Source organism: Polyodon spathula, chromosome 13 (genome assembly GCF_017654505.1).
Source record: "Polyodon spathula isolate WHYD16114869_AA chromosome 13, ASM1765450v1, whole genome shotgun sequence".
Lineage (NCBI taxonomy): Eukaryota > Metazoa > Chordata > Actinopteri > Acipenseriformes > Polyodontidae > Polyodon > Polyodon spathula.
This window is the reverse complement of record NC_054546.1, coordinates 28,374,138-28,400,701: the sequence shown is the minus strand read 5'-3', so window position 1 is coordinate 28,400,701 and position 26,564 is coordinate 28,374,138. Positions and strand designations below refer to the sequence as shown.

At 40.8% G+C, this 26,564-nt stretch overlaps 7 protein-coding genes across 11 annotated transcripts in view; 4 read left to right on the top strand and 3 right to left on the bottom strand.

Annotated features, from left to right (window-relative positions):
• Positions 1-2,943, top strand: part of LOC121325357 (kell blood group glycoprotein-like) — a 29,280-nt gene extending 26,337 nt beyond the window's left edge. For 3 of the 5 annotated variants that reach the window (XM_041267796.1, XM_041267795.1, XM_041267797.1), the window contains 2 exons: positions 1,709-1,807; positions 2,145-2,943. In XM_041267796.1, the coding sequence (XP_041123730.1) occupies positions 1,709-1,807; positions 2,145-2,282 (237 nt within the window). In that variant the 3' untranslated portion in view covers positions 2,283-2,943. The remainder of the gene's footprint in view (positions 1-1,708; positions 1,808-2,144) is intronic. The other 2 variants (XR_005951329.1, XR_005951330.1) reach the window with 1 other exon arrangement.
• Positions 2,944-13,290: 10,347 nt separating this feature from the next.
• LOC121325385 (histone H2A-like) lies at positions 13,291-14,555 on the top strand. Its single transcript, XM_041267834.1, has one exon. The coding sequence runs from the start codon at positions 14,064-14,066 to the stop codon at positions 14,448-14,450; it is 387 nt and encodes a 128-aa protein (XP_041123768.1). The 5' UTR covers positions 13,291-14,063; the 3' UTR covers positions 14,451-14,555.
• A 924-nt stretch (positions 14,556-15,479) lies between these two features.
• LOC121325386 (histone H2B 3-like) lies at positions 15,480-15,943 on the bottom strand. Its single transcript, XM_041267835.1, has one exon. It carries the CDS (start codon positions 15,858-15,860, stop codon positions 15,480-15,482), a length of 381 nt encoding a protein of 126 aa, XP_041123769.1. The 5' UTR covers positions 15,861-15,943.
• A 571-nt stretch (positions 15,944-16,514) lies between these two features.
• LOC121325392 (histone H4) lies at positions 16,515-17,417 on the bottom strand. The gene has a single exon (XM_041267842.1). It carries the CDS (start codon positions 17,181-17,183, stop codon positions 16,872-16,874), a length of 312 nt encoding a protein of 103 aa, XP_041123776.1. The 5' UTR covers positions 17,184-17,417; the 3' UTR covers positions 16,515-16,871.
• Positions 17,418-17,802: 385 nt separating this feature from the next.
• On the top strand, positions 17,803-25,200 carry LOC121325296 (histone H1.2-like). Its single transcript, XM_041267732.1, has 4 exons — positions 17,803-18,267; positions 18,614-18,935; positions 22,550-22,793; positions 23,817-25,200. The coding sequence occupies exons 1-4, from the start codon at positions 18,054-18,056 to the stop codon at positions 24,231-24,233; spliced, it is 1,197 nt and encodes a 398-aa protein (XP_041123666.1). The 5' UTR covers positions 17,803-18,053; the 3' UTR covers positions 24,234-25,200.
• On the bottom strand, positions 20,265-20,750 carry LOC121325387 (histone H2B 3-like). Its single transcript, XM_041267836.1, has one exon. The coding sequence runs from the start codon at positions 20,698-20,700 to the stop codon at positions 20,323-20,325; it is 378 nt and encodes a 125-aa protein (XP_041123770.1). The 5' UTR covers positions 20,701-20,750; the 3' UTR covers positions 20,265-20,322.
• On the top strand, positions 22,398-23,539 carry LOC121325383 (histone H2A-like). The gene has a single exon (XM_041267831.1). It carries the CDS (start codon positions 22,452-22,454, stop codon positions 22,836-22,838), a length of 387 nt encoding a protein of 128 aa, XP_041123765.1. The 5' UTR covers positions 22,398-22,451; the 3' UTR covers positions 22,839-23,539.
• Positions 25,201-26,564: the final 1,364 nt, after the last annotated feature.

Here is a 26,564-nt window from a genome sequence, read left to right as displayed (position 1 = left end):
CGCCTGGAGCTCCCCTATGTTTGCCTCTGTGGATATTTCCTGCAGCCTCTCTGCTAACTGGGTCTGGTAGAGCACCAGTATAGCCATGGCGTTCACTGCTCTAACTGACAGTTCTGCCAATGCGTATACTTTCTTTAGCATGGTATCTGTTGTCCTTCAAGGCTTCGACGGACAGGTTTGGTCCTTATCCCCCTTGGTGAAGGTGAAACCTTCTATCAATACCGTGACCGTGTCCCCAGTAGTGGGGAATGTGCCTAGGCCCGCTTCTTGGGCTTCTGCAGTGTGCAGCAGAGACTCCCCTTTCCCTCCTGTTCTGCTAGCCATAGAACATCCGTGGCTGCAGCTGCACGCTGCATTAGTGCCCGGAACTGTTCACTCTGTGACACATGCGGCAGGGGTGGTAAGGAGCCCTTCGCTGTGGCCTGCCCGATGGAAGTGGCTGGGTCCAAGATGTGGTCTGTGCTGATGTGTAGCATGGTCGATGCCGGGCTGTAGACGGCTCCGAAGCTAGGATCGGCGTTGAGGAAAGCGCTGTCGGTACCGAACAGTCGGTGCCAAGTCAAACTGTGCCGAGGTCGGTGCCGATGGTTGGCGCCAGGCTCGATGCCGGGGTATGCAGCCGATTCAGTCAGCATGGTCGCTGAGGGCAAGCGCAGCCGAATAAGGTGAGCCCGAGACTTGAGAGGGGCGCTAGTCCCGAGCTGTTTTTTTTTTTTTTTTTTTTTTTTTGTGTGGTCGCTGTGGCTGATTAAATCGTCGTAGATGACGATGCCGCGAGTCCCCAGGGTCTCCTTACACCAGAACAGCTCTGCACACGGTATCTGAAACTACACAAGGCCTCATGTAGTAGAAAAGAGTAATGACCACTCGCCAATCTCACAAGAGGGATCGAAACCAGCTGTAGTCAGTGAACTGACTAGAGAATTAGGTAGGAGCACTCTCAGAAATGCTTGAAAGTGTGATTCTACTGTGGATAATTTAAATCTGACGAAATCTAAATTCTGAAGAAATGACAAATCAGCCAAATTCGGACAAAGAAGCAATCTGTGACCTGTCTCAGTGAAGTGAGAGAGAAAATGGCGATCTGCTACTGTGAGGACGTCCCTCTTCAGCAGGAGGTGGGAGTGACTTCCCCCTCACAGCAGAGCCCTGATAGGGCAGCTTTTTTATATATGCTCAGTGATTGTGGTCAGAGAGGGCTCTTCCCATTCTGTAATGGTTGTCATTCCATTGAAAAGGAACTTCAGTGCTTATTATTTAAGTTTGCTTGGCTTAGGAAGTTGGTGGATGGCGGACTGTGGGGTGGCAATATAACATGTAAAAATAGCACTGTTTCTATATTGGTGACATTTGTTCAGAGAGAATAGCTGGCGGTATGGGAGGGTGGCGTTATAAAGGGAGCGTTATAAAAGGACAACTCTGTGTGTGTGTGTTTCTGTGTATGTATCTATCTATCTATCTATCTATCTATCTATCTATCTATCTATCTATCTATCTATATATATATATATATATATATATATATATATATATAATGCATTGCATTGTATGTTTTATTGCATTGAATTCTGAAAGTGCTGTAACACGTGTTTCATTAAAACTGCACATTTGAGCATGTAGCTAATGGACGTGCACAGCAGGTGAAAAGTATAGAATTGTGTTATTTAGCTGCAATCACTTTAAACATGTATTTGTGTTTTTTTTTCAGGCATACAAGAGCTGGCTAAGCAGAAAGAATTTTGACTCCAAATTACCTACTCTGGGCAGCCTGTCTAATACTGACCTTTTCTACATCAGCTACACACAGGTGAGAGGGATTTCAAATAGTCTGCTTTCCCTTCAGCTTTACAGTCATACACTGGATCTGCTACTGCCTGGTACTTGCAATTGTGAAATCTGCGCTGAGCAGACTGGATTGTAGTGTATTGTACTTATTTTGGTGCTGTGTTTGAATGCACTGTATTATGCTGTTACATCTGTAGTTTTTTTGGGTTTTTTTTATGATGGATGATAATGTTTTTGCAGCAGTTTGAGCCTTCTTGGCCAGGTCACCAGTTGAAATGAGAACTTGTTCTAAATGTTTTGTTTTACCTGGATAAATAAAGGAATTGATTGATGGAACTCTATTTGTTTTTTTTTCCCAGATGATTTGCGGCTCGGTGCATCAACCTCACGGCCAGGTCGATAGGGGCATAGCCAATCCCCCCGAATACTTGCAGGGGTTCAGCTGCCCCTCCGATTCATCCACAAACCCGTCGGAGAGATGCAGCCTATGGGCATGAAGGGGTTCACAATGGGCTTGTAGCCACTGTCCCTATCTGCGGAGGCACTTTAAAGAGCACCCTTATAAAAGCGTCCCACAGTAAAAGCACAACAATGTGTTATAAAGTATAGTAAAGCATAGCGAAGTATGGCGAAGCACATTAATAAACATGGGAAACCAAGGCAAACTATGGTAAAAGCATAGCATAACCGTGAGCCGTGAGAAAAGCATGAGGTAAAACTTATCAAATACTGGGGTCAGCTTTTAGTTTCCGTTCGTCCTGGTTAGTGTTTGAATCATTCAGCGTGGTTCTGGTTAATGTTGTTCCCATAGTGACTTACAACCACTTTTCTATTCAGTGCCTGGCACTTAGTGTTAGTATTCTCCAGGCAGACTCAAAGTCAGAACCCAGAACCAAACAGAACTTCATCCATAATGAAGGGAATTGTAAAAAGAAAAAAAAAACATTATAATGACATATTGTAGCTACTTATAATTTTTACCTTCTATATTGAAATTATTTTGTATACAAATGTAATGGATTTGTGTCTATAATTTTTATGTTCTGCAAAAAATAATAATAATAATATATTTTTTTTTTTTTTTTTTTTTAAAAACTGGAGAATATTTATGTCAATTGATAACTTGACAATATATGCATTTTATGCTTGTTGCCTCCAGCTGTTTTCGGTAGCTTTGAACTTGAAACAACCATTTTCCGTCGAATATTTCCGTTTAACGGATGAAATTTTTATCCATCGGACCGAAAAACATTGAGGGGGGGGGGGGGGGGGGGGGGGGGATAGTCTGACTTTAAACACTGGGGTCGGGGGGGGGGGGGGGGGGGGGGGGATAGTCTGCACTGGGGTCTGGGGGTGGGGGGCAGTCTGGCTTTGAGTTGAGACATCCGCCACACATACCACAGGGGGGTCTTCTTTGTGTAGTGTCTGGCAGAGAATTTGCCTCCTGTTTTACAGTGTAAATGCACAACACAATCTCAGGAGTGTGTACAGTGATTATATTCATGAATTTGTACAACAAAGAGAATTTAACTTTGAATTACTGATTCTTTCTTTTTAAAATCCCAACACACTATGCTGTTTGTTATGACGCCGATTCACTTATATATATATATATATATATATATATATATATCAGTTGGACCTGTCTCTTTCCCAATTTGCCATGTCTAAGTGAAGATAAGTAAATATAATCACTCCTCTGTCCTGTCATCAGACGTATTCTCCAGCTGACATGTTGCAAATAAAAGAAATATACTTTTGTTCTAAATAAATATATATATATATTATATATATATATATATCATATATATATATCTATATATATATTATATATATAATATATACTTCCTTTGTGCAATGGGTTAAGAAATGTTCTTGTTTCTGGGTAGAAAAATAGTGAGCGAGTGAACGGTAATTGGCTGCAGTCCTCCAATGACAAAGCTCCATTCTTAGACCACGCGCCAGACCTCCTCGAATGCAGTACACAGTTTTGAACAGGTGAGGGCAGCAGAGAGGGGATAGTTGCTGAAGGACACAGTCTTCTCAGTGTAATCAACATTTATCTGTCAGAAAGAAAAACAAATCTGTCAGTGATCCGTAAATATTATACGATTAATACTGTTGAATTTAGAAATAACAAGACACTAAAAGAAGACTTCTAGTCAAAATGTTTCAAAATGTGTGTGTGTGTGTGTCTGTTTCTCTCTCTTTCTCCCCCTCCCCTCCTCACTGCTCCATGTGCAAAGGCTCTCACCACGAGGACAGCAGGCTCTGATTCGGTGACGAGAGAACGGGGGGCGACGGGCCCTGCCACATTGAAGGAGGTCCCGATCTTCACGCAGCCCGCTAGCAGGTGGTCCGACACGGGATTCTTGATCACACGCAACAGTTTCTGAGGACTGTCTGCGGCACGCACGCTGAGCTTGTGAAGCAGCTGAACTGAGAGGGGAGAGAGAGAGAGAGAGAGAGAGAGAGGGGGGGGGGGGGGGGGGGGGGGTTAGAGGAGACTGCCTGCAACAAGCACACTGAGCTTGTGACGCAGCTGAACTGCAGAGAGGGGGAGGAGAGAGACCATCCAAGAGAGAATGAAAGAGGAGTGGGGTTCAGAGGGAGAGAGGAGGAGATGGAGTCAGAGAAAGAGGAGAAAAGAGAAACACGACCCACACCTATATACACACACACACACACACACACACACAGTCGACTCCACTTGTTTGCATATTAGATAACTGCATAAATTGCGTAACTGCATAGCGTGCAGCTTTTCCCATTTTTTAGTGCATCGTTTTCTATGATTGTATGATACAGTTAAATGCATATCGGCTAAATGTATAATTCACTTAACTGCATGAAGCTGCGCAGCCCCGAAGTCCGTTGCACATTGCATTTTAATTTGGATAACTGCAGAATGCAAACAGCGTTCGAGTGTTTAAAAAGTAAATAAATAAACGGACGTCGAGTGTTTCAGTAATGGCAATGGCGTTAGCGCACATAGCAACTGCATGACAGCCATAAATCAGGCAAAAAAGACCCAGAAAATGCAAAGCGGGTGTGTAAAACTCCAGCCTCAGCACACTACGAGCCTTCATGGAGGTAAATGCTTGTCATATAAGGAATACTGTGCAGACTTCCATCAAGATGTAGTCACAAGATCTATAGTAAGGTTACTGTACACACTTGTTTAGCTTATGTTTTACTGTATTACAATAGTATGTGTTGCCAGAGAATAGTCTTGTTTATATTGGGTGCATAACATTTCAGGTTGTTTTATTTTTCTGAACATATTTTAAGTTACTTGTAATCTGAAACAATGCATGCAAGTTCAATCTGCTTTTATTGTGCCTGAAAAACACAAGCCAAGTTAGTAGAACCAATTGGCGCAACCTTGACCCCCATCGCTTTGACTATTGTGCCTATTTGCTTTGTGCTGGGCAAAGTTGCCCCAATGGTTTCTTGAAACTTGGCTTTAAATGGCTGGGCACTTTTGATAACTTGGTGGTTTAGTTTGGGGTACACTTTTTCACTTATAACACACACACGCACTACGGGAATAGCAAACTTGTTCAACTTATATTGAGGTAATGTATTGCCGTTTGGACAGGGTAAATGCAAATAGGGTAAATGACTAGTTAGGGTTAAAATCCTCTCTCTTTCTCTCTCTCTCAACTGCAGTGTACAGAATTGAAGGCATATAAACAAATGTTTTTAAAAATGTACACAAAATGTACACAAGTTTAAAAGAATAAAAAATCTTATTTTCAGAAATAAAAAAATACTACTGAAAATGAGATTTTTTAATCTTTTAAACTTTTTGTGTACATTTTTTAAAAACCTTTTCTTTCATTTTACACACACACACACAGTACCAGTCAAAAGTTTGAGTACACCTGCTTGAAACAAGGTTTTTCATGATTATCTATGCTTTTAACTGTATAAACTTGTCTATAAACACTTAATATTTCATTATATGATAAGTGTACTTATATAAGCTGATAATCATAAGTGAATTGCATTCAAAAATTAAATTTTTAAATGAAAAAAATCTTGTCAATTTCAATGAAATGGTCACCCAAAGCAATGGGATTTCAGTCTGAAGCCCATGTCAGTTAAAAGTCTGAAATGTGTATAACATGGTGTTAGAACACTGGCCTAAGTATAAAAGTGTCTTTGTTAGATGTTCTGAGTTAACTAGCATGTTACCTAATTAGCGTTTTGTCACCAATTATTGTTAACAGGTGAGGGTCCATGATTACTACAAATATAGGTAGCATAGGCACAAGTTTGTCATTCCTGAATATAAGGGAGCAGAAAATGGCAAAATACACTCAGTTAAGCAAAGAAAAAAGACAGTCTGTAATTACTTTAAGAAATGAAGGTCAACCTTTAAGACAAATCGCAAGAACTTTGAAAGTGTCTGTAACTGCTGTGGCCAAGACCATCAAACGATTTAAAGAAACTGGCACTCATGAGGACCGAATGAGGTCAGACGGGCCAAGGGTGATCTCAGAATCAGAGAACAAGTTCATTCAAGTCACAAGTCTGCGAAACCAGCGATTAACTGCCCCTGAAATACAAGCTCAGCTAAATGCTACTAGAAGAACAGATGATTCAACATCAACTGCTCATAGGAGATTTGCTTGAAGCTGGCCTAACTGGAAGAAATGCTGCAAAGAAACCATTGTTAGGAGTGCAGAATAAGAGGAAGAGACTTGCCTGGGCCAAAAAACACAGAAACTGGACGTCTGAGGAGTGGAAGTCGGTCTTATGGACCGAAGAGTCAAAATTTTAAATATTTGGGTCCAACCGCCGAGTATTTGTAAGATGCTGAGAGGGTGAGCTCATGAGTTCTGCATGTGTGGTTCCCACTGTCAAGCATGGAGGAGGCAGTGTCATGGTCTGGGGTTGCTTTGCTGGTGACAGAGTTGGTGATCTTTACCAAGTCCATGGCAAGCTTAACCAGCATGGCTATCATAGCATACTTCAGAGGCATGCCATTCTATCAGGATTACGGCTAGTTGGGCAGTCCATCATTCTTCAGCAAGATAATGACCCGAAACACACATCAAAGTTGTGCAAGAACTATCTGGCGAAGAAGGAAAGTCAATCTAATGACCTGGCCTGCCCAGTCTCCAGACCTCAATCCCATAGAACTTGTATAGGACGAACTGGACAGAAGAGTGAAAGCAAAGCTACCCACAAGTGCTCAACATCTCTGTAGGGTGGGTGATTTCCTGCTGAAACTTGTTAACCGAATGCCTCGTGTTTGAGGCTGTTATTAAGGTAAAGAGTGGCTATTTTGAAGAATCCGAGATTTAGAGACAATTTTCAATTTTCTTGAACATTGTTTTCATACTCCGTATGTTTTGTTTTGTATATTGTAACATGTGTTTTCATTTTCAAGTATTTACATAAACGTATATGACATAAAACATTGTCAGTTATGAAAAAAAAAAAAACTAGTTTCCAGCAAGTGTACTCAAACGTTTGATTGGTACTGTATATGTTAAAGTTATGTTTGCAAAAGTATGTATGTTCAGTAAGTGTCACTGATATCAACTTTTTTTTTCACATTAAAAATGTGTTTGTTACACATAAATAAAATAGATTACAAGTTTGCAATATAAACCCTGTGTGGAACTCGAACCCAAGACATGCCTTCAATGCAGCTTGCAATGCAGACTCCCTAGCTTTCATGACACAAAGTTTATACTTCCATTTCACAACATTTGCAAGTAGTATAGCAGTAAAATTACAGGTTTTATAACAAGTAACGAGACAAGATTTTGTAAATAATGATTATGCATTATCCTGATTGTACTGAAAGCTTTCATCTGATTTTGCAAACTATCATAATAAGCTGGATCCGTTCATTTAATATTGTAACGTGATCATGTTTACGAAGTAGTATTCAGGGAGACAGTGTTGAATTTTCAAAATTCTCTGTAAGTTTTATTTGAAACTACAGTGAATTCCTGTCAGTGGCGGATTCACGGCACCAAAATAGTAACTCTTCATTTTAGTATTGGCACTTTCACTACAAATCCTCTCTGTCACAGCTCACACGCTCACTCAGTTGCACCCACAGTTTCTCATTCAATTTCATCGCTGGACTGTCTCCAGTCCCCATGCACCCCCTTATTATATAACCTGTCGCTTTCCCCCTCCGCCTGGCTTATCAACCAGTCACATCCATGCTCTGCAACCCCCGAAAACAGCAACACACATTCTCCCCACTCATTCACTCACTCCCCCTTCCCATGCTCAGTAATAGACCTGCAACAAAGCAATTGTCCAGGTCGTAACAATATATTTTTTTAATTTGAAAGTAAAAATATATAAAAGCATGACAACCTTTATTTACAAAAATCACTATTATACAACTGAACAACAACTGTTGAGTATTTACTTTCGTTTCATACAGTATTAAATGGCAGTGTTTATACGATAGTGAAAAATAAATAAGTATCAAGATAAAGAAATGTATATGTATTAATTTATGTATTTCATTTATTTCAATATGTATTGTTTTACTTTTACCAAGTACATAGTCTATCCATTCTTAGCTAAAATTTCCTTTTTTTCCAGTGGGGACCACAAATAGCAGTCCAGAGAATTCTCAGCTGGCTGACTTCACCTTTCAAGATAGCAGCGTCTCAACTAATTGTCTAGCAATGACAGTACTACAACAAGCCGGTAAACTGAAGGTTATAGGTTCAAATCCCATGCATGTCAGACCGTTTTAATATTTATTTATAAAAATATTTATATTTATTGCATGTAAATGTTGCATTTTAAAAACAGAAATAATTTGGTATAAATTATGTAGACATCACAAAAACTGCATTCCCTAGTATATTCCCATGCTGACAAAACCAAATGAAACGAAAATAAAGACTCAACAGTTCTAGTTCAATTGTATATTAGTGAAGATTTTTGTACATAACGGTCATCAAATTTTTAAATATTTTTACTTTCAAATTAAAAGCTATCAATTGCCATTAAACTTAGATATCCTGTGATATACATGAGTGGATAAAACTCCCTGTTTTTTTGGGTTTTTTTGTGATGCATGCTACTAGTCCCTTTTAAAATAACAATACATTGTTTAATGTAGATGATACAGACGCCAGAATAAACGTGTTCCCGGGTATATTTCCATGTTGACAAAACAAGTTCATTGTCATTAAACTTGGATGTCCTGTAATATACATATGCATGGATAAATGTGCCTGGGGTCTGCAGAAAAATACATTGGGGAAAAAAAAAGGAGGACATTTTTTTGGTAACTTTTTTTTTCTATATTTTACCTAAGTGTTGGAACTACAAATTAAAAGTGAAATGGTGCTTTTGGCTAATTTACATTTGCTGCACCAATACCCTGAAAATATGTAAACTACCCTTGCCGTATAGAGAATCTGGCTGTTTTTACACTCCACTGATAACAACAGATATCAACAGTTAAGTCCACTAAAAGACAACCCTGTAGAGATCAGAACACAGTTGTGTAGGCTACGCTTACAGCAGAATAAATAATAATAATAATAATAATAATAATAATAATAATAATAATAATAATAATAAATAATAATACAATAATAATAATAATTTTTATTTTAAAATTTTAAAAATTTTTACTTGTCATTATAGTAATCAGTATTAATATATATATATATATATATATATATATATATATATATATATATATATATATATATATATATATATATATTGTTTAATCTCAAACTTGCACATTGTTAATACAACAAAACACGTTAAAATACACCAAGAGATGTGTATCTGGCCTACTTTCAACACGTGATAACTGCATTAAATAAACATTACATGTAGGCCTACCTTAAATTACATTTTCTATTATCATTATTTATTAATCCTGACAGTCACTTTCATCACTGTCACTTAGTATTAGCAGTTCATTACACTCCAGCTCCTCCTCATATTCCTCCTCTTCAATGGCAATGACAGACTCGGCGTTTGTTTACAATATTTGCCAGCAGACCCAGCACGTATTGGAGACAGGCGATTATTTGAGACCCGGCAATGGAAAGTTATTTTCAGTATATATATATATATATATATATATATATATATATATATATATATATATATATAGTACCAGTCAAAAGTTTGAGTACACTTGCTGGAAACTAGGTTTTTTTCATAATTGACAATGTTTCACGTCGTATACGTTTCTGTAAATACTTGAAAATGAAAACACGTTGCAATATACAATTCAAAAGATAAGGAGTATCAAAGCAATGTTCAAGAAAATTGAAAATTGTCTCCAAATCTTGGATTCCTCAGAATAGCCACCCTTTGCCTTAACAACAGCCTCACAAACACGAGGCATTCGGTTAACAAGTTTCAGCAAGAAATCACCCAGCATGTCTTCCCAGCTCTTCTGCAGCAATTCCCAGAGATGTAGGGCACTTGTGGATAGCTTTGCTTTGACTCTTCTGTCCAGTTTGTCCCATAGAAGTTCTATGGGATTGAGATCTGGAGAGTGGGCAGGCCAGATCATTAGATTGAGTTGTCCTTCACTTTCCTTCTTCGCCAGATAGTTCTTGCACAACTTTGAGGTGTGTTTCGGGTCATTATCTTGCTGAAGAATGAAGGACTGCTCAAGTAGCCATAATCCTGATGGAATGGCATGCATCTGAAGTATGCTATGATAGCCATGCTGGTTGAGCTTGCCATGGACTTGTTAAAGATCACCAACTCTGTCACCAGCAAAGTAACCCAGACCATGCTTGACAGTGGGAACCACAAACGCAGAACTCATGCGCTCACCCTCTCTGCGTATTACAAATACTCAGCGGTTGGACCCAAATATTTCAAATCTTGACCATAAGATCGACTTCCACTCCTCAAATGTCCAGTTTCTGTGTTTTTTGGCCCAGGCAAGTCTCTTCCTCTTATTCTACACTCCTAACAATGGTTTCTTTGCAGCAATTCTTCCAGTTAAGCCAGCTTCACGCAATCTCCTCTGAACAGTTGATGTTGAAACATCTGTACTTCTAGTAGCATTTAGCTGAACTTGTATTTCAGGGGCAGTTAATCGCTGGTTTCGCAGTCTTGTGACTTGAATGAACTTGTTCTCTGATTCTGAGGTCACCCTTGGCCTGCCTGACCTTGTTTGGTCCTCATGAGTGCCAGTTTCTTCAAATCGTTTGATGGTCTTGGCCACAGCGGTTACAGACACTTGCAAAGTTCTTGCGATTTGTCTTAAAGATTGACCTTCATTTCTTAAAGTAATTACAGACTGTGCCTATGCTCCCTATATTTGTAGTAATCATGGACCCTCAACTTGCCAATATAATACTCTAATGTGCTCATTACGCCAGCATTGCCTGCTGTGTGTTGGGCAGAGCATTACTGCACCACTACCATTTTACATATAACTTGCTGTAATCCTAACTTGTTACATCCTAGTTGATAGTATTCTATTATTCTAATATTGCACTTACTGTAAACTACACTGTATTTAAATATTAATCTTGCATTGTGAACCTGTACTGCCCTGTAATACAAGTAAGTCACCTGCCAGGCATCTGCCAAATAAATACATAAATAAATAAATATATAAATAAATAAACATAATACGTTTATGATTGCATGTTTGAAGTTGGTAAAGAACAAAAATATTTTTACTACGTAGATGACCTAATGTGTAAGATACCTGGATATAATATTACTGCATATATTGTTAAATAAATCAATAAAAAATAGAAACTCTCTCTCTCTCTCTCTCTCTCTCTCTCTCTCTCTCTCTATATATATATATATATATACACACACACACACACACATACACACTGAACAAAAATATAAATGCAACGTGCGAGAATTTAAAGATTTTACTTAGTTACAGTTCATATAAGGAAATCAGTCAATTGAAATAAATTCATTAGTCCCTAATCTATGGATTTCAGATGACTGGGAATACAGATATGCATCTGTTGGTCACAGATACCATAAAAAAAAAGGTAGGGGTGTGGATCAGAAAACCAGTCAGTATCTGGTGTGACCACCATTTGCCTCATGCAGCGCGACACATCTCCTTCGCATAGAGTTGATCAGGCTGTTGATTGTGGCCTGTGGAATGTTGTCCCACTCCTCTTCAATGGCTGTGCGAAGTTGCTGGATATTGGTGGGAACTGGAACACGCTGTCGTACACGTCGATCCAGAGCATCCCAAACATGCTCAATGGGTGACATGTCTGGTGAGTATGCAGGCCATGGAAGAACTTGGACATTTTCATCTTCCACGAATTGTGTACAGATTCTTGTGACATGGGGCCGTGCATTATCATGCTGAAACATGAGGTGATGGTGGCGGATGAATGGGCCTCAGGATCTCATCACGGTATCTCTGTGCACTCAAATTGCCATCGATAAAATGCAACTGTGTTCATTGTCCATAGCTTATGCCTGCCCATACCATAACCCCACCATGGGGCACTTTGTTCACAACGTTGACATCAGCAAACCGCTCGCCCACAAGACGCCATACACGCTGTCTGCCATCTGCCCGGTACAACTGAAACCGGGATTCATCCGTGAAGAGCACACTTCTCCAGGGTGCCAGCGGCCATCAAGGGTGAGCATTGCCCACTGAAGTCGGTTACAATGCCGAACTGCAGTCAGGTCAAGACCCTGGTGAGGACGATGAGCACGCAGATGAGCTTCCCTGAGATGGTTTCTGACAGTTTGTGCAGAAATTCTTTGGTTGTGCAAACCCACAGTTTTATCAGCTGTCCGAGTGGCTGCTCTCAGACGATCCCGCAGGTGAAGAAGCTGGATGTGGAGGTTCTGGGCTGGCATGGTTACACGTGGTCTGCAGTTGTGATGCTGGTTGGACGTACTGCCAAATTCTCTAAAACAACATTGGAGACAGCTTATGGTAGAGAAATGAACATTCAATTCTCTGGCATCAGCTCTGGCGGACATTCCTGCAGTCAGCATGCCAATTGCACGCTCCCTCAAAACATGAGACATCTGTGGCATTGTGTTGTGTGACAAAACCGCACATTTTAGAGTGGCCTTTTATTGTCTCCAGCACAAGGCGTACCTGTGTAATGATCATGCTTTTGAATCAGCTTCTTAATATGCCACACCTGTCAGGTGGATAGACTATCTTGGCAAATGTGAAATGCTCACTAACAGGGATGTAAGCTTTTTGTAAGTATGGAAAAATCTGGGATCTTTTATTTCAGTTCATGAAACATAGGACCAACACTTTAAATGTTTTGTTTATATTTTTGTTCATATTTTGTGCATATAGGTGTGTGTGTGTGTGTGTGTGTGTGTGTAATCTATTCGTTTGTTTAAGATATCTATTTATATTCAAGCATACGTCGGGAAAAGTGTAGCAGAGTGTAAACAAACATTACGATTATCAATGGGACACACGTTTTGCGCCGCGTTAAATTGTACAGTAACATCGCTGCTCCTCTGTCAACGCCTAAACATTTATTTTTTAGGTACCTTGACGGTTTCCATCGTAGCCCCCTCCAAAACGACCACCAGTCTCTTCTCGGTCATCTTGTCATGTCCGTGCGAAAGCGATGCTTACTGTCTCTTTTTCCGCCGTGCTTATGAGAAGGGTATTACTGTAGCCTGCAGCTGCTGTCTCACAGCGGAAGTTCAAGTTGTCACACATATCTATGTAGGATTGATAGTCTTGAAGAGCTACTGCAACAAATCCCACCCTGCTTTCAGCATTTTTACATTTAAAAAAAAAAACAAACATGAAAAGTACATCTTACAACAATTATTACTGTGTGCTCAGCTGTGTGCTAAATAAAAACAAAGCCTTGCAGATACATAAAATGGATTGCGGGACTGGCAAACGAAAGCGAGAAGCTGGCTTCACGTCGTAGAAGACCATGGGTCTCGCAGCTGCTTTATCAAAACACAATCCAACTTTGTTGACAGTCCAGATTGTTTTCATTCCTGGAACAGAACATAAGTCAGTTTAAAAACGAACTGCTAGCAGATGACATCTTTGACCTAAAATGATTGACATTCCAGTCCTGCCCCCTCATACCTGCATCATCGGCAGTATGCAAATCAAGCATTCGTAGAGTCTGGTTTTGATTGGTTAACACGATATGACAATGAGGGGGGTAGTGTGATCAGAATGGCTACTATTGTACTGTTTTTTTTAACCAATCAGAATACTCCTAATTCTATAAAATAGCTCAGCCGCATATTTCGGTGTTATTCTTTATAGTTCAGTTGTGAATGCTGTGCAGAGAATGAGTGGTAGAGGAAAGACCGGTGGAAAAGCGAGAGCCAAGGCGAAGTCTCGTTCATCCAGAGCAGGGCTGCAGTTCCCAGTCGGTCGTGTTCACAGGCTGCTGCGGAAAGGAAACTATGCTGAACGTGTGGGCGCTGGAGCCCCGGTCTATCTGGCCGCGGTGCTCGAGTACCTGACTGCTGAAATCCTAGAGCTGGCCGGCAACGCTGCCCGGGACAACAAGAAAACCAGAATCATCCCGCGTCACCTGCAGCTCGCTGTCCGCAACGACGAGGAGCTCAACAAACTTTTAGGAGGTGTCACCATCGCTCAGGGCGGAGTGCTGCCCAACATCCAGGCTGTGCTGCTGCCCAAGAAAGCTGAGAAAGTGCCCAAGAGCAAATAAACTACCGTGACCAACTTCGACAAAGAAAACCCCAACGGCTCTTATAAGAGCCACCCACTGTCCCCGAAAAGAGCCAATTTTCCTCGCAGAAATCTGTTCATAGCGGATGGAGTAAAGGGTAAGACGGTTTTACAATAGCAATATTTGCGTAAAAGCACGTCTTCCACTGTGTCTATGTACTGTCTTTATTTTTGACGGTTAACTGAAACGATGCAATCTAGCAACAATCTGACAGCGACTACAAAGGTGATACATGAACGACGCCACTTCAGCGATGCAACGACATTGTGCACTTAGTTAAATAATACCCAATTCGCACAGTAAGTTTTATTACAACAGCGAAAGCTATCGTGTGCTTTTACATGAACCATGTTAATTATAAATTTTACAAAGCTTACTACTATTAAGACTAAACCGGTCAGTGTATGCCAGGATCCCATCGGTTTGGGGTTACATATGTTTAGAAAGCCCAAGTAGTGTTGTGTTAGCTTGGGGTTGTCTTGCGAATGATCCTGTCGCGGTGCAGAAAATTCTTTCATTTTACCCGCAGCCAATCTGAAGAAGATCCGATCATCCCTTCATGTCAAAGTGAGACTAGTTTGAATTACCATCCGAGAAACTATTTCCTTGGAGAATAATTCAAATATATATATATACACACACACACGTGTGTGAACATGTCACCATAGTTACCAAATGTTTTTGATAGATATAAATCTTTATTGTTTGAAGTGGAAAGATCGCGTACTAAAGCATGCAGCTGCAGCTTCTAACAAAATAACCCCGTGGGGTGGGGAATCATTTACTTTATAAAGTATTAGGGTTACAAACACAAAACCTGTATGTGTGTGTCTATACACATTATATATATATACACATATATACACACATACACAGGTAATGTATTAAATTTGCCTATTTTAAAAATGTCCTAACTATATTAGAGAGCAGTGGTTTTGAACTCTTTATTGTGATATTATGGGTGGCCCTTAGAAGAGCCTTTGGGTTTGAAAAAGCAAGTTTGTCGGTCTACTTGGAGCTGGTGTACTTGGTGACGGCCTTGGTGCCCTCAGACACGGCGTGCTTAGCCAGCTCTCCCGGGAGCAGAAGACGCACGGCTGTCTGGATCTCCCTGGAAGTGATGGTGGAGCGCTTGTTGTAGTGAGCCAGACGAGAAGACTCTCCGGCGATGCGTTCAAAAATATCGTTGACAAACGAGTTCATGATTCCCATCGCCTTAGAAGAGATCCCGGTATCAGGGTGAACCTGCTTCAGCACTTTGTACACGTAGATAGCATAGCTCTCCTTCCTGGTCTTTCTACGCTTCTTTCCTCCCTTAGGTTGACTTTTTGCCACAGCCTTCTTTGACCCTTTCTTAGGTGCTGGCGCTGATTTTGATGGCTCAGGCATTGCCTCAAACAAGACCGACTCAGTTCGCTTTAAAACTAAAAGACAAAAGACTACCCCCTCCCAAGCCCTTTATTTATACCGCCTGTATGCAAATTTAGTGTGCAGCAACTGGAGCATTTTCTATTGGTTAATAGGACATCTTGCGAGTCTGACATTCCAGTTCATGACTGGTCAGATTTTGAGATGCTTTCAGCCAATCAGACGTTCCAGCGGGGTCTAATTTATGTATGCAAATTACCACTATGAATGGAGAGCTTTGGTTCGGTGGTTCAGTTTAACCTCTACTTTTCATTTCTATTGGATAGTAAAGTGGTTATTAAACCAATCGGCATCAACGACGAACAAAGGTCCGTGCCACACTAATTGCCTTTGTTCTATTTCTTGCTGCGCAATCGTTTCTTTTTTAGGGGTGTAAATGTAGTTACTGTTTTTTTGTTTTTGTTTTGTTTTTTATGTGTTTGTATTCGTACTGGTATTGATACATTGCAAATATGTATTTACATTTTAAATGTCTTAATTAAGAACAAACGCTAAAATAAATATTGATCCACATATAAACTACTGTTAATTAGAATGAATACAGATTTTTAAATGAAAGTAAAAATAATGTCACAATATATAGAACACCGTTCCAACATGTAACAATAAATCATGAACTTTAATATAAATAAGTCAAGGTCATGCCGTCACAAACCGATACATACCTCCAATGTTTTCATTCAAACATATGCTCCTTTGCGAAATACATGTGCAACATATCGAATTGTTGGGCAGCTGGCTCTTTGAGATAGGTAGCTAGATAGATAGATCTGCGTTTAGTCGTAACTGGGTCTTAAGTGAAACGGTTTATAAAAAATCACTGCAAAGGGTTTTGTTTCTCAGCGTCCTCACACGTTTATGTTTTCAAATGTACATCTATACTTTTAACTCTCTTAAGAAGTAGTGGGCGGCCCTTAAAAGAGCCTTTGTTTATTTGTTTTTTGAAGTTCAGTCCGGGAAATCGTTTTTTTTTTAACCTCCAAATCCGTAAAGAGTGCGCCCCTGGCGTTTCAGAGCATACACCACATCCATGGCGGTGACGGTCTTTCTCTTGGCATGCTCAGTGTAGGTGACTGCATCCCGGATCACGTTCTCCAAGAACACCTTCAACACCCCGCGGGTCTCCTCGTAGATCAAGCCGGAGATTCGCTTTACTCCTCCACGGCGAGCCAGGCGGCGAATAGCAGGCTTGGTGATTCCCTGGATGTTATCGCGCAGCACTTTGCGATGACGCTTAGCGCCCCCTTTGCCGAGACCTTTGCCTCCCTTACCTCTACCAGACATGGTCTTATTTTATAATAACGTTTCAAGATATACTCGCGTTACAAACACTTAGCAAATTATGTGTCTCTGATCTCTTAAAGACTTAAACCGGACCTGGTTGAAACTATGACACACTGAAAAAGGCGGCAAGAAGCAGCACCGCCCCCAATAACGCGCGGCACCGCCTCAAAAAATGCAGTATCGACTTAACCACTTATTTGCCAACTCTTTGTCTGTTGACCCATAGTACCGTACTAAATAACGACTGATGTCCTTTTACTGTGCTTAAGAGTCAGCCAAATGCTCAACACCAGAATCAAAGCGTAGCTACAGTCTGGCGTTGCTCGATTTAGCTGCAGACCGCATAGGTAAAATGACGGTTCCTTTATATGCAATGCAATCTTATTTTTCTTCTGCTTTTCATGCGAATGTTTGTACTGTAAAAACTAATTACGTTATCAGGCTTTAATTCCACATATTGGGGGATCAGGGTTAATTTGTAAACAAATGTACTTTATCTTATCATTAAGAAAGAAGGTTTCTAGACCAAACGTGATGCCCTTGATTTACAGCACCTCTGACGTGCTTGTTTTTCGAGGGAGGGGTTTCGTGTTGGTCCTGGCAGCTGCAGGCCGACCTTTGCCTTCCCATGTCCGACATAATCTTCAGGTTTGAACTATGCCAGGGCCTGCCACTGCATCGGTACGGTCGGTCCAATCTTCGGTATGCTCTTTTCAGGTACCAGTTAGTTTATATATTTGTAATAGAAGAGAATATACTGCCTATTAAACCATTGCACACATTGCTACTCACAATGGGACAAGACAGCCCGGGCAGGAGCGCGCGGTAACGCGCTCCCAGCTCTGCTCGAGACAGCTGTCGGTGTTTTTGATGGTAAAAAGAGCCGTTAATAATTTAAATTACAAGGTGGCGCTTCGGGCTCGGGGCCTGAACTTCGTGTCCCGAACCCCGCAGCCTTGCGACGTGCCTGCGGCTGTTAAATGCGGCAAAGCACTCGGAAAAGCGGCAGCAAAGCGACGCCGTCAAGCGCTCCGGAAAGCATTTCGTTTGAAACTGAAGGAGAACATTAAAGAGGCTGCCCCGGGTCAGTTGTGTACTTTCACATCTTTAAGCGTGTAACTTTATTGTTGCTTATTACGTATTTTTAAATGTCAGTCCAGATGCTTTGTATTAGCATAATGCGGTAATTTTAGCACCGAGTTACGGTATGTACTAAAACACACACACACACACACTACAAATAAAGCTGCCCTTTAGTGAATAATGTTATAATTGTAAGAATTAACAATACTTCGCTGATTGTTGTCTTGAAATTTAAAAGCAGCTTATACCCTAGTGAAAAGTTATACAATCTTTTTTTTTTTTTATTGTAACCTTGAAATCTGCTCTAGTCTAGACTAACAATAGTACTAATTTAATTTCATTTACAGAAACTGTAAAAGTCGCTCCTCAGAAGATTACCAAGCCTAAGAAAGCGGGCCCCGGTGTGTCAGATCTCATCGTCAAGGCAGTGTCTGCTTCCAAGGAGCGCAGCGGGGTGTCTTTGGCCGCGCTGAAGAAAGCTTTGGCGGCCGGCGGTTACGATGTGGAAAAGAACAACTCCCGCGTCAACACGGCAGTCAAGAGCCTGGTCAGCAAGGAGACCCTGTTGCAGACCAAGGGCGTCGGCGCTTCTGGCTCCTTCAAACTCAACAATAAACGTGCTAAGCAGCCCAGGAAGTCTCCCAATAAAACGAAGAGAGCAGCAGCGTGAATTAATAACGAGACAATGCGGAACAAACCGCAAGGCTCTTTTCTGAGGAACCACAGCTTTCTGCAAAGAGCAAAATGAAACCGACTTCCCAACAGTTTTATAATATGCATGTATGACTTCTGGATGATTTGATTTGTAACCGATATTAAAACTGATGAGATTAGCATTCTCTGTTTACGTTTTATTACTGAGCGCACAAACACTTAAATAAAACTAAAAAGGTAGGAAAAACACATGTAAATTAAGTAAAATTAGTTAATGTTTAGACTACTGGTATCTGATACTGTAATAACTATGTATTATTTTTGGAAGACTAATTCCACTTCACAGGAAAGGCTGGTAAATTATAAAACAATTTAGATAATCTTTGGATAGATCACGAACTCGTATGTCATCGTGATCGGTCATACCTACAGCCTGGTTTTACAGCATGGGAACAGTCTGCAACATTGAGAACACTCCACACACATTTTATTTTCACACTCCCTGCAATGTATTACCAAGGCAATTTCTACAGCTAGTACGGGTATTCGGGAATTGGCGGTGAACCACAATACCTAATAATGGCCACAGGGTGGCAGCATTTGATCAAGATCTCCACTTTCCGAACCACATTCACACACCTACATATAACCGATAACAAGAATGGCATGTCCAATGTTTTAGTAAACGCTCACCTCACAAGAACATATTGGGAGTAAGAATTTGCATTAAAACATGTTATCAATATACATCTAGACCCACAGCATGAGGAAGGACAATTGAAAAAATACATTTTTCCCGGGGGGGGGTCTTAGTGGTTTACAAATGTGAGTGTGGATGTGTGTGTGGATGTATGTATGTATGTATGTATGTATAGACACACACACACGTAAATGCACCAGACAATTAAAAACCCATCAGTACAGACCAACCTCCCCCCCCCCCCCCAAGAAAAACATGTAACATTCCACATCCATTACAATAACCCATCTCTCCACCAGTATCCCGTGTCAAACAATATATTCACATTTGAAGCTTTTTTTTTTTTTTTTTTTTTTTTTTTTTTAAATTGGATATACAAATTCACCACTTCGCACACAAATGTTAAATTACGTAATTGACGGGAAATGGTTGATATTCGGGGTAACCAGGAAACTAGTAAGATGATATTTACGTAACATTCCATACGTTATTAAATTACAATGTATATTTAAAAAATAAAAGTAAACATTCTACTTTCAGATTAGACGTAATTGTACAAACCATATGTATGTTCACCAAAACCGTCCATGCAGAAACAATTACACACAATTAAAACGCGACTTTTATCTCTTTTTACGATACTGTGGGTGGCTCTTATAAGAGCCTTTGGGTTTTAAATAGGTGAACAGATCAGAGGTCGGTCTACTTGGAGCTGGTGTACTTGGTGACGGCCTTGGTGCCCTCAGACACGGCGTGCTTGGCCAGCTCTCCCGGGAGCAGAAGACGCACGGCTGTCTGGATCTCCCTGGAAGTGATGGTGGAGCGCTTGTTGTAGTGAGCCAGACGAGAAGACTCTCCGGCGATGCGTTCAAAAATATCGTTGACAAACGAGTTCATGATTCCCATCGCCTTAGAAGAGATCCCGGTATCAGGGTGAACCTGCTTCAGCACTTTGTACACGTAGATAGCATAGCTCTCCTTCCTGGTCTTTCTACGCTTCTTTCCTCCCTTCGGCTGAGTTTTTGCAACAGCTTTCTTCGATCCCTTCTTAGGCGCTGGAGCTGTTTTCGGCTCTGGCATATTTACGATCAAATTTGTTCAACAAGAGTCAAGCAAAATATCGAATAACACGCCTCTCGCTTGCTCTGTATTTATAGCAACTGTATGCAAATCAGTTGTACAGCCTCTAGAACTGTTTCTATTGGCCAGTAAAATATAACTTGGCTAGTGAAGCCCACGTTCATGATAGGTTAGTTCAATATAATTTTAGCCTATCAGAAGTACGTGATAATTTATGTATGGTAATGTTATCCTGAAAATGGGACTTTCTCATTTGTCAATGTGGTTCATTTTTTAACAAATCATGGTTTGTTCTGTTGTCGCTGTTGCATGGCTGTTCTTGGATAGTTGCGCAGTAGTTTTTTTGTTCAATTAATCTTTTTTTTTTTTTTTTTTTTTTTTTGCTGCTTTTTGAGATTATATTATTTATATCGAATTTATAAATGTTACTGAGTTTCAATTAGTTCCCTTTAGTTATTATTATTATCCCAGAACTATTACTGCAATTGTTTTGTGCTTTCTATGTACTTTGTAGTCATCCACAGATGCGTTCTTTTTATTATTCAATAAAAATAATTAAATGAAGATAATTTGTAATAAATGGATCCGATCTGTTTGAATATGGATAAAACAAAAACGCGCACCGCTAAATATACAGTTTAAAAAAAAAAAGAAAACATGTATGGTATATTAATACAAATAGTATTATTAAGACACTGAATTGAGATTTTTTACCCATCTAACCGCTAAACTACAGCAAAATTGCGATTAAAAACACATTTAAACGATTTGTTTTAATGACACGAACTAGATCCAGCATGCAATCCGGTTCGTAGTGTATATGCGCGATTGCAATATAAACACCACAGGTCAATAGTACCGCTAGCTATGATTAAAGTTTGCCATTTTTTAACACATTATATAAAACTAAAAAGACAGTTTTTGCTCTACAATTTGGGTCGTTTCCTTGGCTTTTCACCAACCGCTTCCTTTTCACTTAATCAGTTGAAACCCACACTTGCACCACCACGCCGAACCGGAATAGGGCAGTAAGCACCACTGCAAACACTCGCTTGGACTGCGAAAAGAGAAGACACGTTGCAGGTGACGTCTGAGGGTGAAACGTCACTTAAAAAACACACTCACACAATTAGTTCTATTAATTCCTATACACTAATGCAAACTGCATTGCCAGAAAATGCTTTTGCTTATTTTGCAGTGCGGGTTACACGATTGACTAATGGTATTTAACCTTAACTGATTACCATAAAAAGTACAAAAACGTGACCTAATACTTTAAATACGATAAGACACTGTTTTTTGGATTTTTTTAATACCGTTCCACTGCTCACGTTATCATAATGAATTAATGTCTTGGGAAAACATTTATCCTTAAGCGTGAAATATTCCCCGAATATTAATATGTGAAGTAAGCATCTCGCTATATTGCAAGAATAATGATGTATCCATTTCCTACAGTATAGCCATGAGTGCAAAAGAACGCACAAGATGGTAGCACGGGCTGAGAAATAAACTCAACAGAAATCCCCTCTCAGGCCCCACCCCTGTCCCGTGCTGTATGCAAATAAGGCATATTTAGAATATCGCAATTGTTCACGTTCGTGAGACTGTATGATTGGCTACTTGAGTTCTATATGTTTAGCCAATCCGAGGGATTGTAGAAAGTATAAAAGAGCTCAGAGAGGGCGTTTGTATTTAATTGTTTGGTTTACTTTTAGAAACAGGAATTAGAGGGAAAAAAAAAAAAAGAAATGTCTGGTAGAGGAAAGACCGGTGGAAAAGCGAGAGCCAAGGCGAAGTCTCGTTCATCCAGAGCAGGCTTGCAGTTCCCAGTCGGTCGTGTTCATAGGCTTTTGCGGAAAGGAAACTATGCTCAGCGTGTGGGCGCTGGAGCCCCGGTCTATCTGGCCGCGGTGCTCGAGTACCTGACTGCTGAAATCCTAGAGCTGGCCGGGAACGCTGCCCGGGACAACAAGAAAACCAGAATCATCCCGCGTCACCTGCAGCTCGCTGTCCGCAACGACGAGGAGCTTAACAAGCTGATGGGAGGTGTCACCATCGCTCAGGGCGGAGTGCTGCCCAACATCCAGGCTGTGCTGCTGCCCAAGAAAACGGAGAAACCAGCCAAGAGCAAATAAAGCATCAAACGACCCGTGTATTACACCAACAAAGGCTCTTTTAAGAGCCACCCACCTTTTCAAAAAGAGCAATTTACATTCTAGTAATACTGGAGCAGTAAGCGTAGATCTGCTTAAATCTGACGAGTTAATATGAAGTACATTATACGCTGTTTGTATCTACCCTAATATTTTTTTTATAACAATAACATTTATTTTAAATGTTCGCTTTGTTCCTTACTAACGTTACATTTTTGGGGGGACGGGGGGTAATTATCAAAACCAGAAAAGATTTCCAAAGGGCCAGGTTTTACTCTGTCCGCAACGACGAAGATCTCAAGATGGAGGCGCCACCATCGCTCAGGGCGGGGTGCTGCTGCCCGAGAAGCCAGGCAAAAAGTAAACGAAGCTTCGTTTTGCCTTTTAACAACTAAACCCAAAAGCTCTTTTCAGAGCCACCCATCAATTCAAGAGAGTTAAACGCAACGCTTTTTGTTTAATACCCTATATAAGACACACAAAATCAGGTTACTTATTTATTCCGTGCAAGCAGTCATCTCACAAACAATTAAAAATAAATTCAAAGCCGTTTAATGTACACGATATGTTATCATTTAACTGCCTATACCACCATGTACTGCTAAATATTCCTATTAGTTAAATGGAAATATAAATGTTTTGATAAAAGCTGAATTATAGGTACAATAAATAGTCTCTCTCTCTCTCTCTCTCTCTCTCTCTCTCTCTCTCTCTCTCTCTCTCTCTCTCTCTCTCTCTCTCTCTCTCTCTCTCTCTCTCTCTCTCTCTCTCTCTCGAGCAGAGTGGTTTCTAGTTAAAACGAAGCGTTATCTTTATAAGTTATGGTCCAATCATTTTTCAGGATTCATAATGTGACCAATTAGCAAAAGAATGACGCCCCCATATTTATTATCCAGTCAGTACAATGCGGCAGGGGTTTATAAACCACTGAAGCTGGCATACACTTCATTCAAAGTGTAGAAGAAAATGGCAAGAACCAAGCAAACTGCGCGTAAGTCCACTGGGGGAAAGGCGCCTAGGAAACAACTCGCAACCAAGGCTGCCCGCAAAAGTGCTCCTGCTACTGGCGGTGTGAAGAAACCTCATCGTTACAGGCCCGGTACTGTGGCTCTGAGGGAGATCCGGCGCTATCAGAAATCTACTGAGTTGCTGATCCGTAAACTGCCTTTTCAGCGTCTTGTCAGGGAAATCGCCCAGGATTTCAAAACTGATCTGCGCTTTCAGAGCTCCGCAGTTATGGCGCTGCAGGAGGCGAGCGAGGCTTACCTGGTCGGGCTCTTCGAGGATACCAACCTGTGTGCCATTCACGCCAAGAGGGTTACCATCATGCCCAAAGACATCCAGCTGGCCCGCCGCATCCGAGGAGAACGCGCTTAATCTGTAAACTAGTTAAAACAAACGAAACCCAAAGGCTCTTTTGAGAGCCAACCTCATTTTCACAAAAGCGTTAGTCCTGTTACGAATTGTTTTTATATAATTTAACTGTATGCAGTTACAGTGTGCTGATGCCCTCAGATTCATAAACACCGCTATTAATAAACATGTCTTTAATTGCTCTTTTAAATTCAAGTAAATATACAGTTAGTGTATGTATGAGTACGTTTTTAATCGGAATTAAATAAGGTGTTTTTATGGTGTATGACGGCAGAAATATATAACAAAGTGGTTGTTTGACAATAAACAAAAACTACAACAGGGCACGTTATAAACTCCACTTGCTAGTAATGTGTTGTGTGTTTTTCATGTGTTGGAATTGCTGCTGTGTGTTGTTTAATTGCAGTCTGCAGTTTACTGTAATATGCCTTATATTTGTAGTGGAAATACAAAGGTATTCCAATGCATTAATCGATAAATCAGAAAATAAAACAATAACAAACATTACTTCATTTAAGAATGCTTCTAATGTAAAAATAAATAAAAGTAAATGCTGTAAAACCATGCTCAATTACTATGAGAAAGGCAGCGTGTGCTGTGTTAACAACACTTAACACAAAGTCTTTAATTACTCAGTTTTGCACCTCCCACATTTGAAATATTGTCTGAACAGTTGTGGATAGCCTATACATATATATCTACATGTATTGTTACTTTAAATAGACATCTAATGATTGTATTTTAAAAACATACTGAAGTAAGATGTTAATCGTTGTGCTTCACTGCTGCATCCTGTAGTTTTGGTTAGTTTAATAGTGTGTTGAATTTTATCTGATTAGAGAGGTTGTTTATATGACAGTATGAGGCATTTCCTTTGATATTAGGTCTTACTAGCATATAGTGATACGTTTTCAAAATGTATTGTACATTTTCATGCAGGGAGAAAATCCAAATAAAGCATTTTATTTTATAGCAAGTGTCCAGTGCTCTGTTTGAATCTTCATGGTTCCCTTTCAATTGGAAGATGATCACCACTACATTAGGTATGGGATATTGCTGCCCTTAGGGTAGGTATTGCTCTGTATACCAGAGCTGCCGAAAAGCCCCTTACTGGGATGATGCTCTCAGTCCCACCTACCAAGGGAATAAAACTGTCACTCACAGGAAGATCCTCCTATTTTTCCATCTCAAGACGGTACAGTAAGAGCTCTGTGTTGAGCTGAGCGTGTTGATAGAAAAGAGCTTCTTGAGTTGATTTAGTCTGTTGTATTTCCCTTGCATTTGTGCTGAAAGTCGGCATGCCGCTTTCCTGGAATCAACAACTTAAAAAGAGTGAGTCCTTTTTTGCCTTTCTGTCTTTCAGCGGCCTCCCCGCTTCCATGGTAAGACACTCTTTAAATCTGTCTGCCATATGTGAGTGATTATCTATTCTTCCTGTGAGCACACTTGTTCTCCTCGGGGCTAGGCCTTGCCCGTATCCTCGCTGTCGAGTGACCCTCCCAACCGCACTCTCCTCCATGGGGCTAGGCCTTGCCGCATCTCTGCTGTTGAGTAGACCCTGCCGGCCGCTCAGGCCTGCCCATCTCGGTGAGTTGGGCCTTGTAAACAAATGGTGTACTCTCTCCCTTTACTATCTTTCTACCATGTTTTATTGTCTGCTTAACGGCTTCTGCCCTGCGTACCCCACCCCGGTACATTCTACGCGTTGACTAGGTGTGTGTGTTGACCACACGGTTAGGATAGGCACATTGCGTAGTGGCATTCCCGGGGCTGCGGTACCGCAGCGCATGCATAGCCTGTGATATATATTATATTGCCCAGCACCTCAGCGGTAGAGCACAACAGTGTTGCTCTGTACTTGGTGTGCACGGTGCTTGTTATACAAAGTGCATGTGGTGCACACGTGCTGATACCTCTACTGCTCTAGTGCGGTAATGCACGGTAGGGCACGGTGCACATGGCGCTTGGGACGCACGATGCAAGCAGTGCACATTGCGTTAGTTGCGTAGGCACTGCTCAACCTAGTGTAGAGCTCACAGTGCTGCACAGTACCCAGTATAAAACAGGATACTCGGTGTGCACGGGGCTCAGCATACATGGTGCACATGTAAACTGGTACTACACTAGACCTCATAAGATGCCCACGTTACTCGGTGCACGGTGCACTGTGTTATTACCCTTGCTGCAAAGCCAGTGGGTGTACACAGTATGTTAACAACTTACCAGTGTTTAACGCAGTGCAAGCAGTGCCTCAGTGCTAATGCACAAGGCCAGGCCCATGTCGGGGTCCTATCCCTGTACGGCCTGCAATGCCAACATCCCACAGGAGAACAA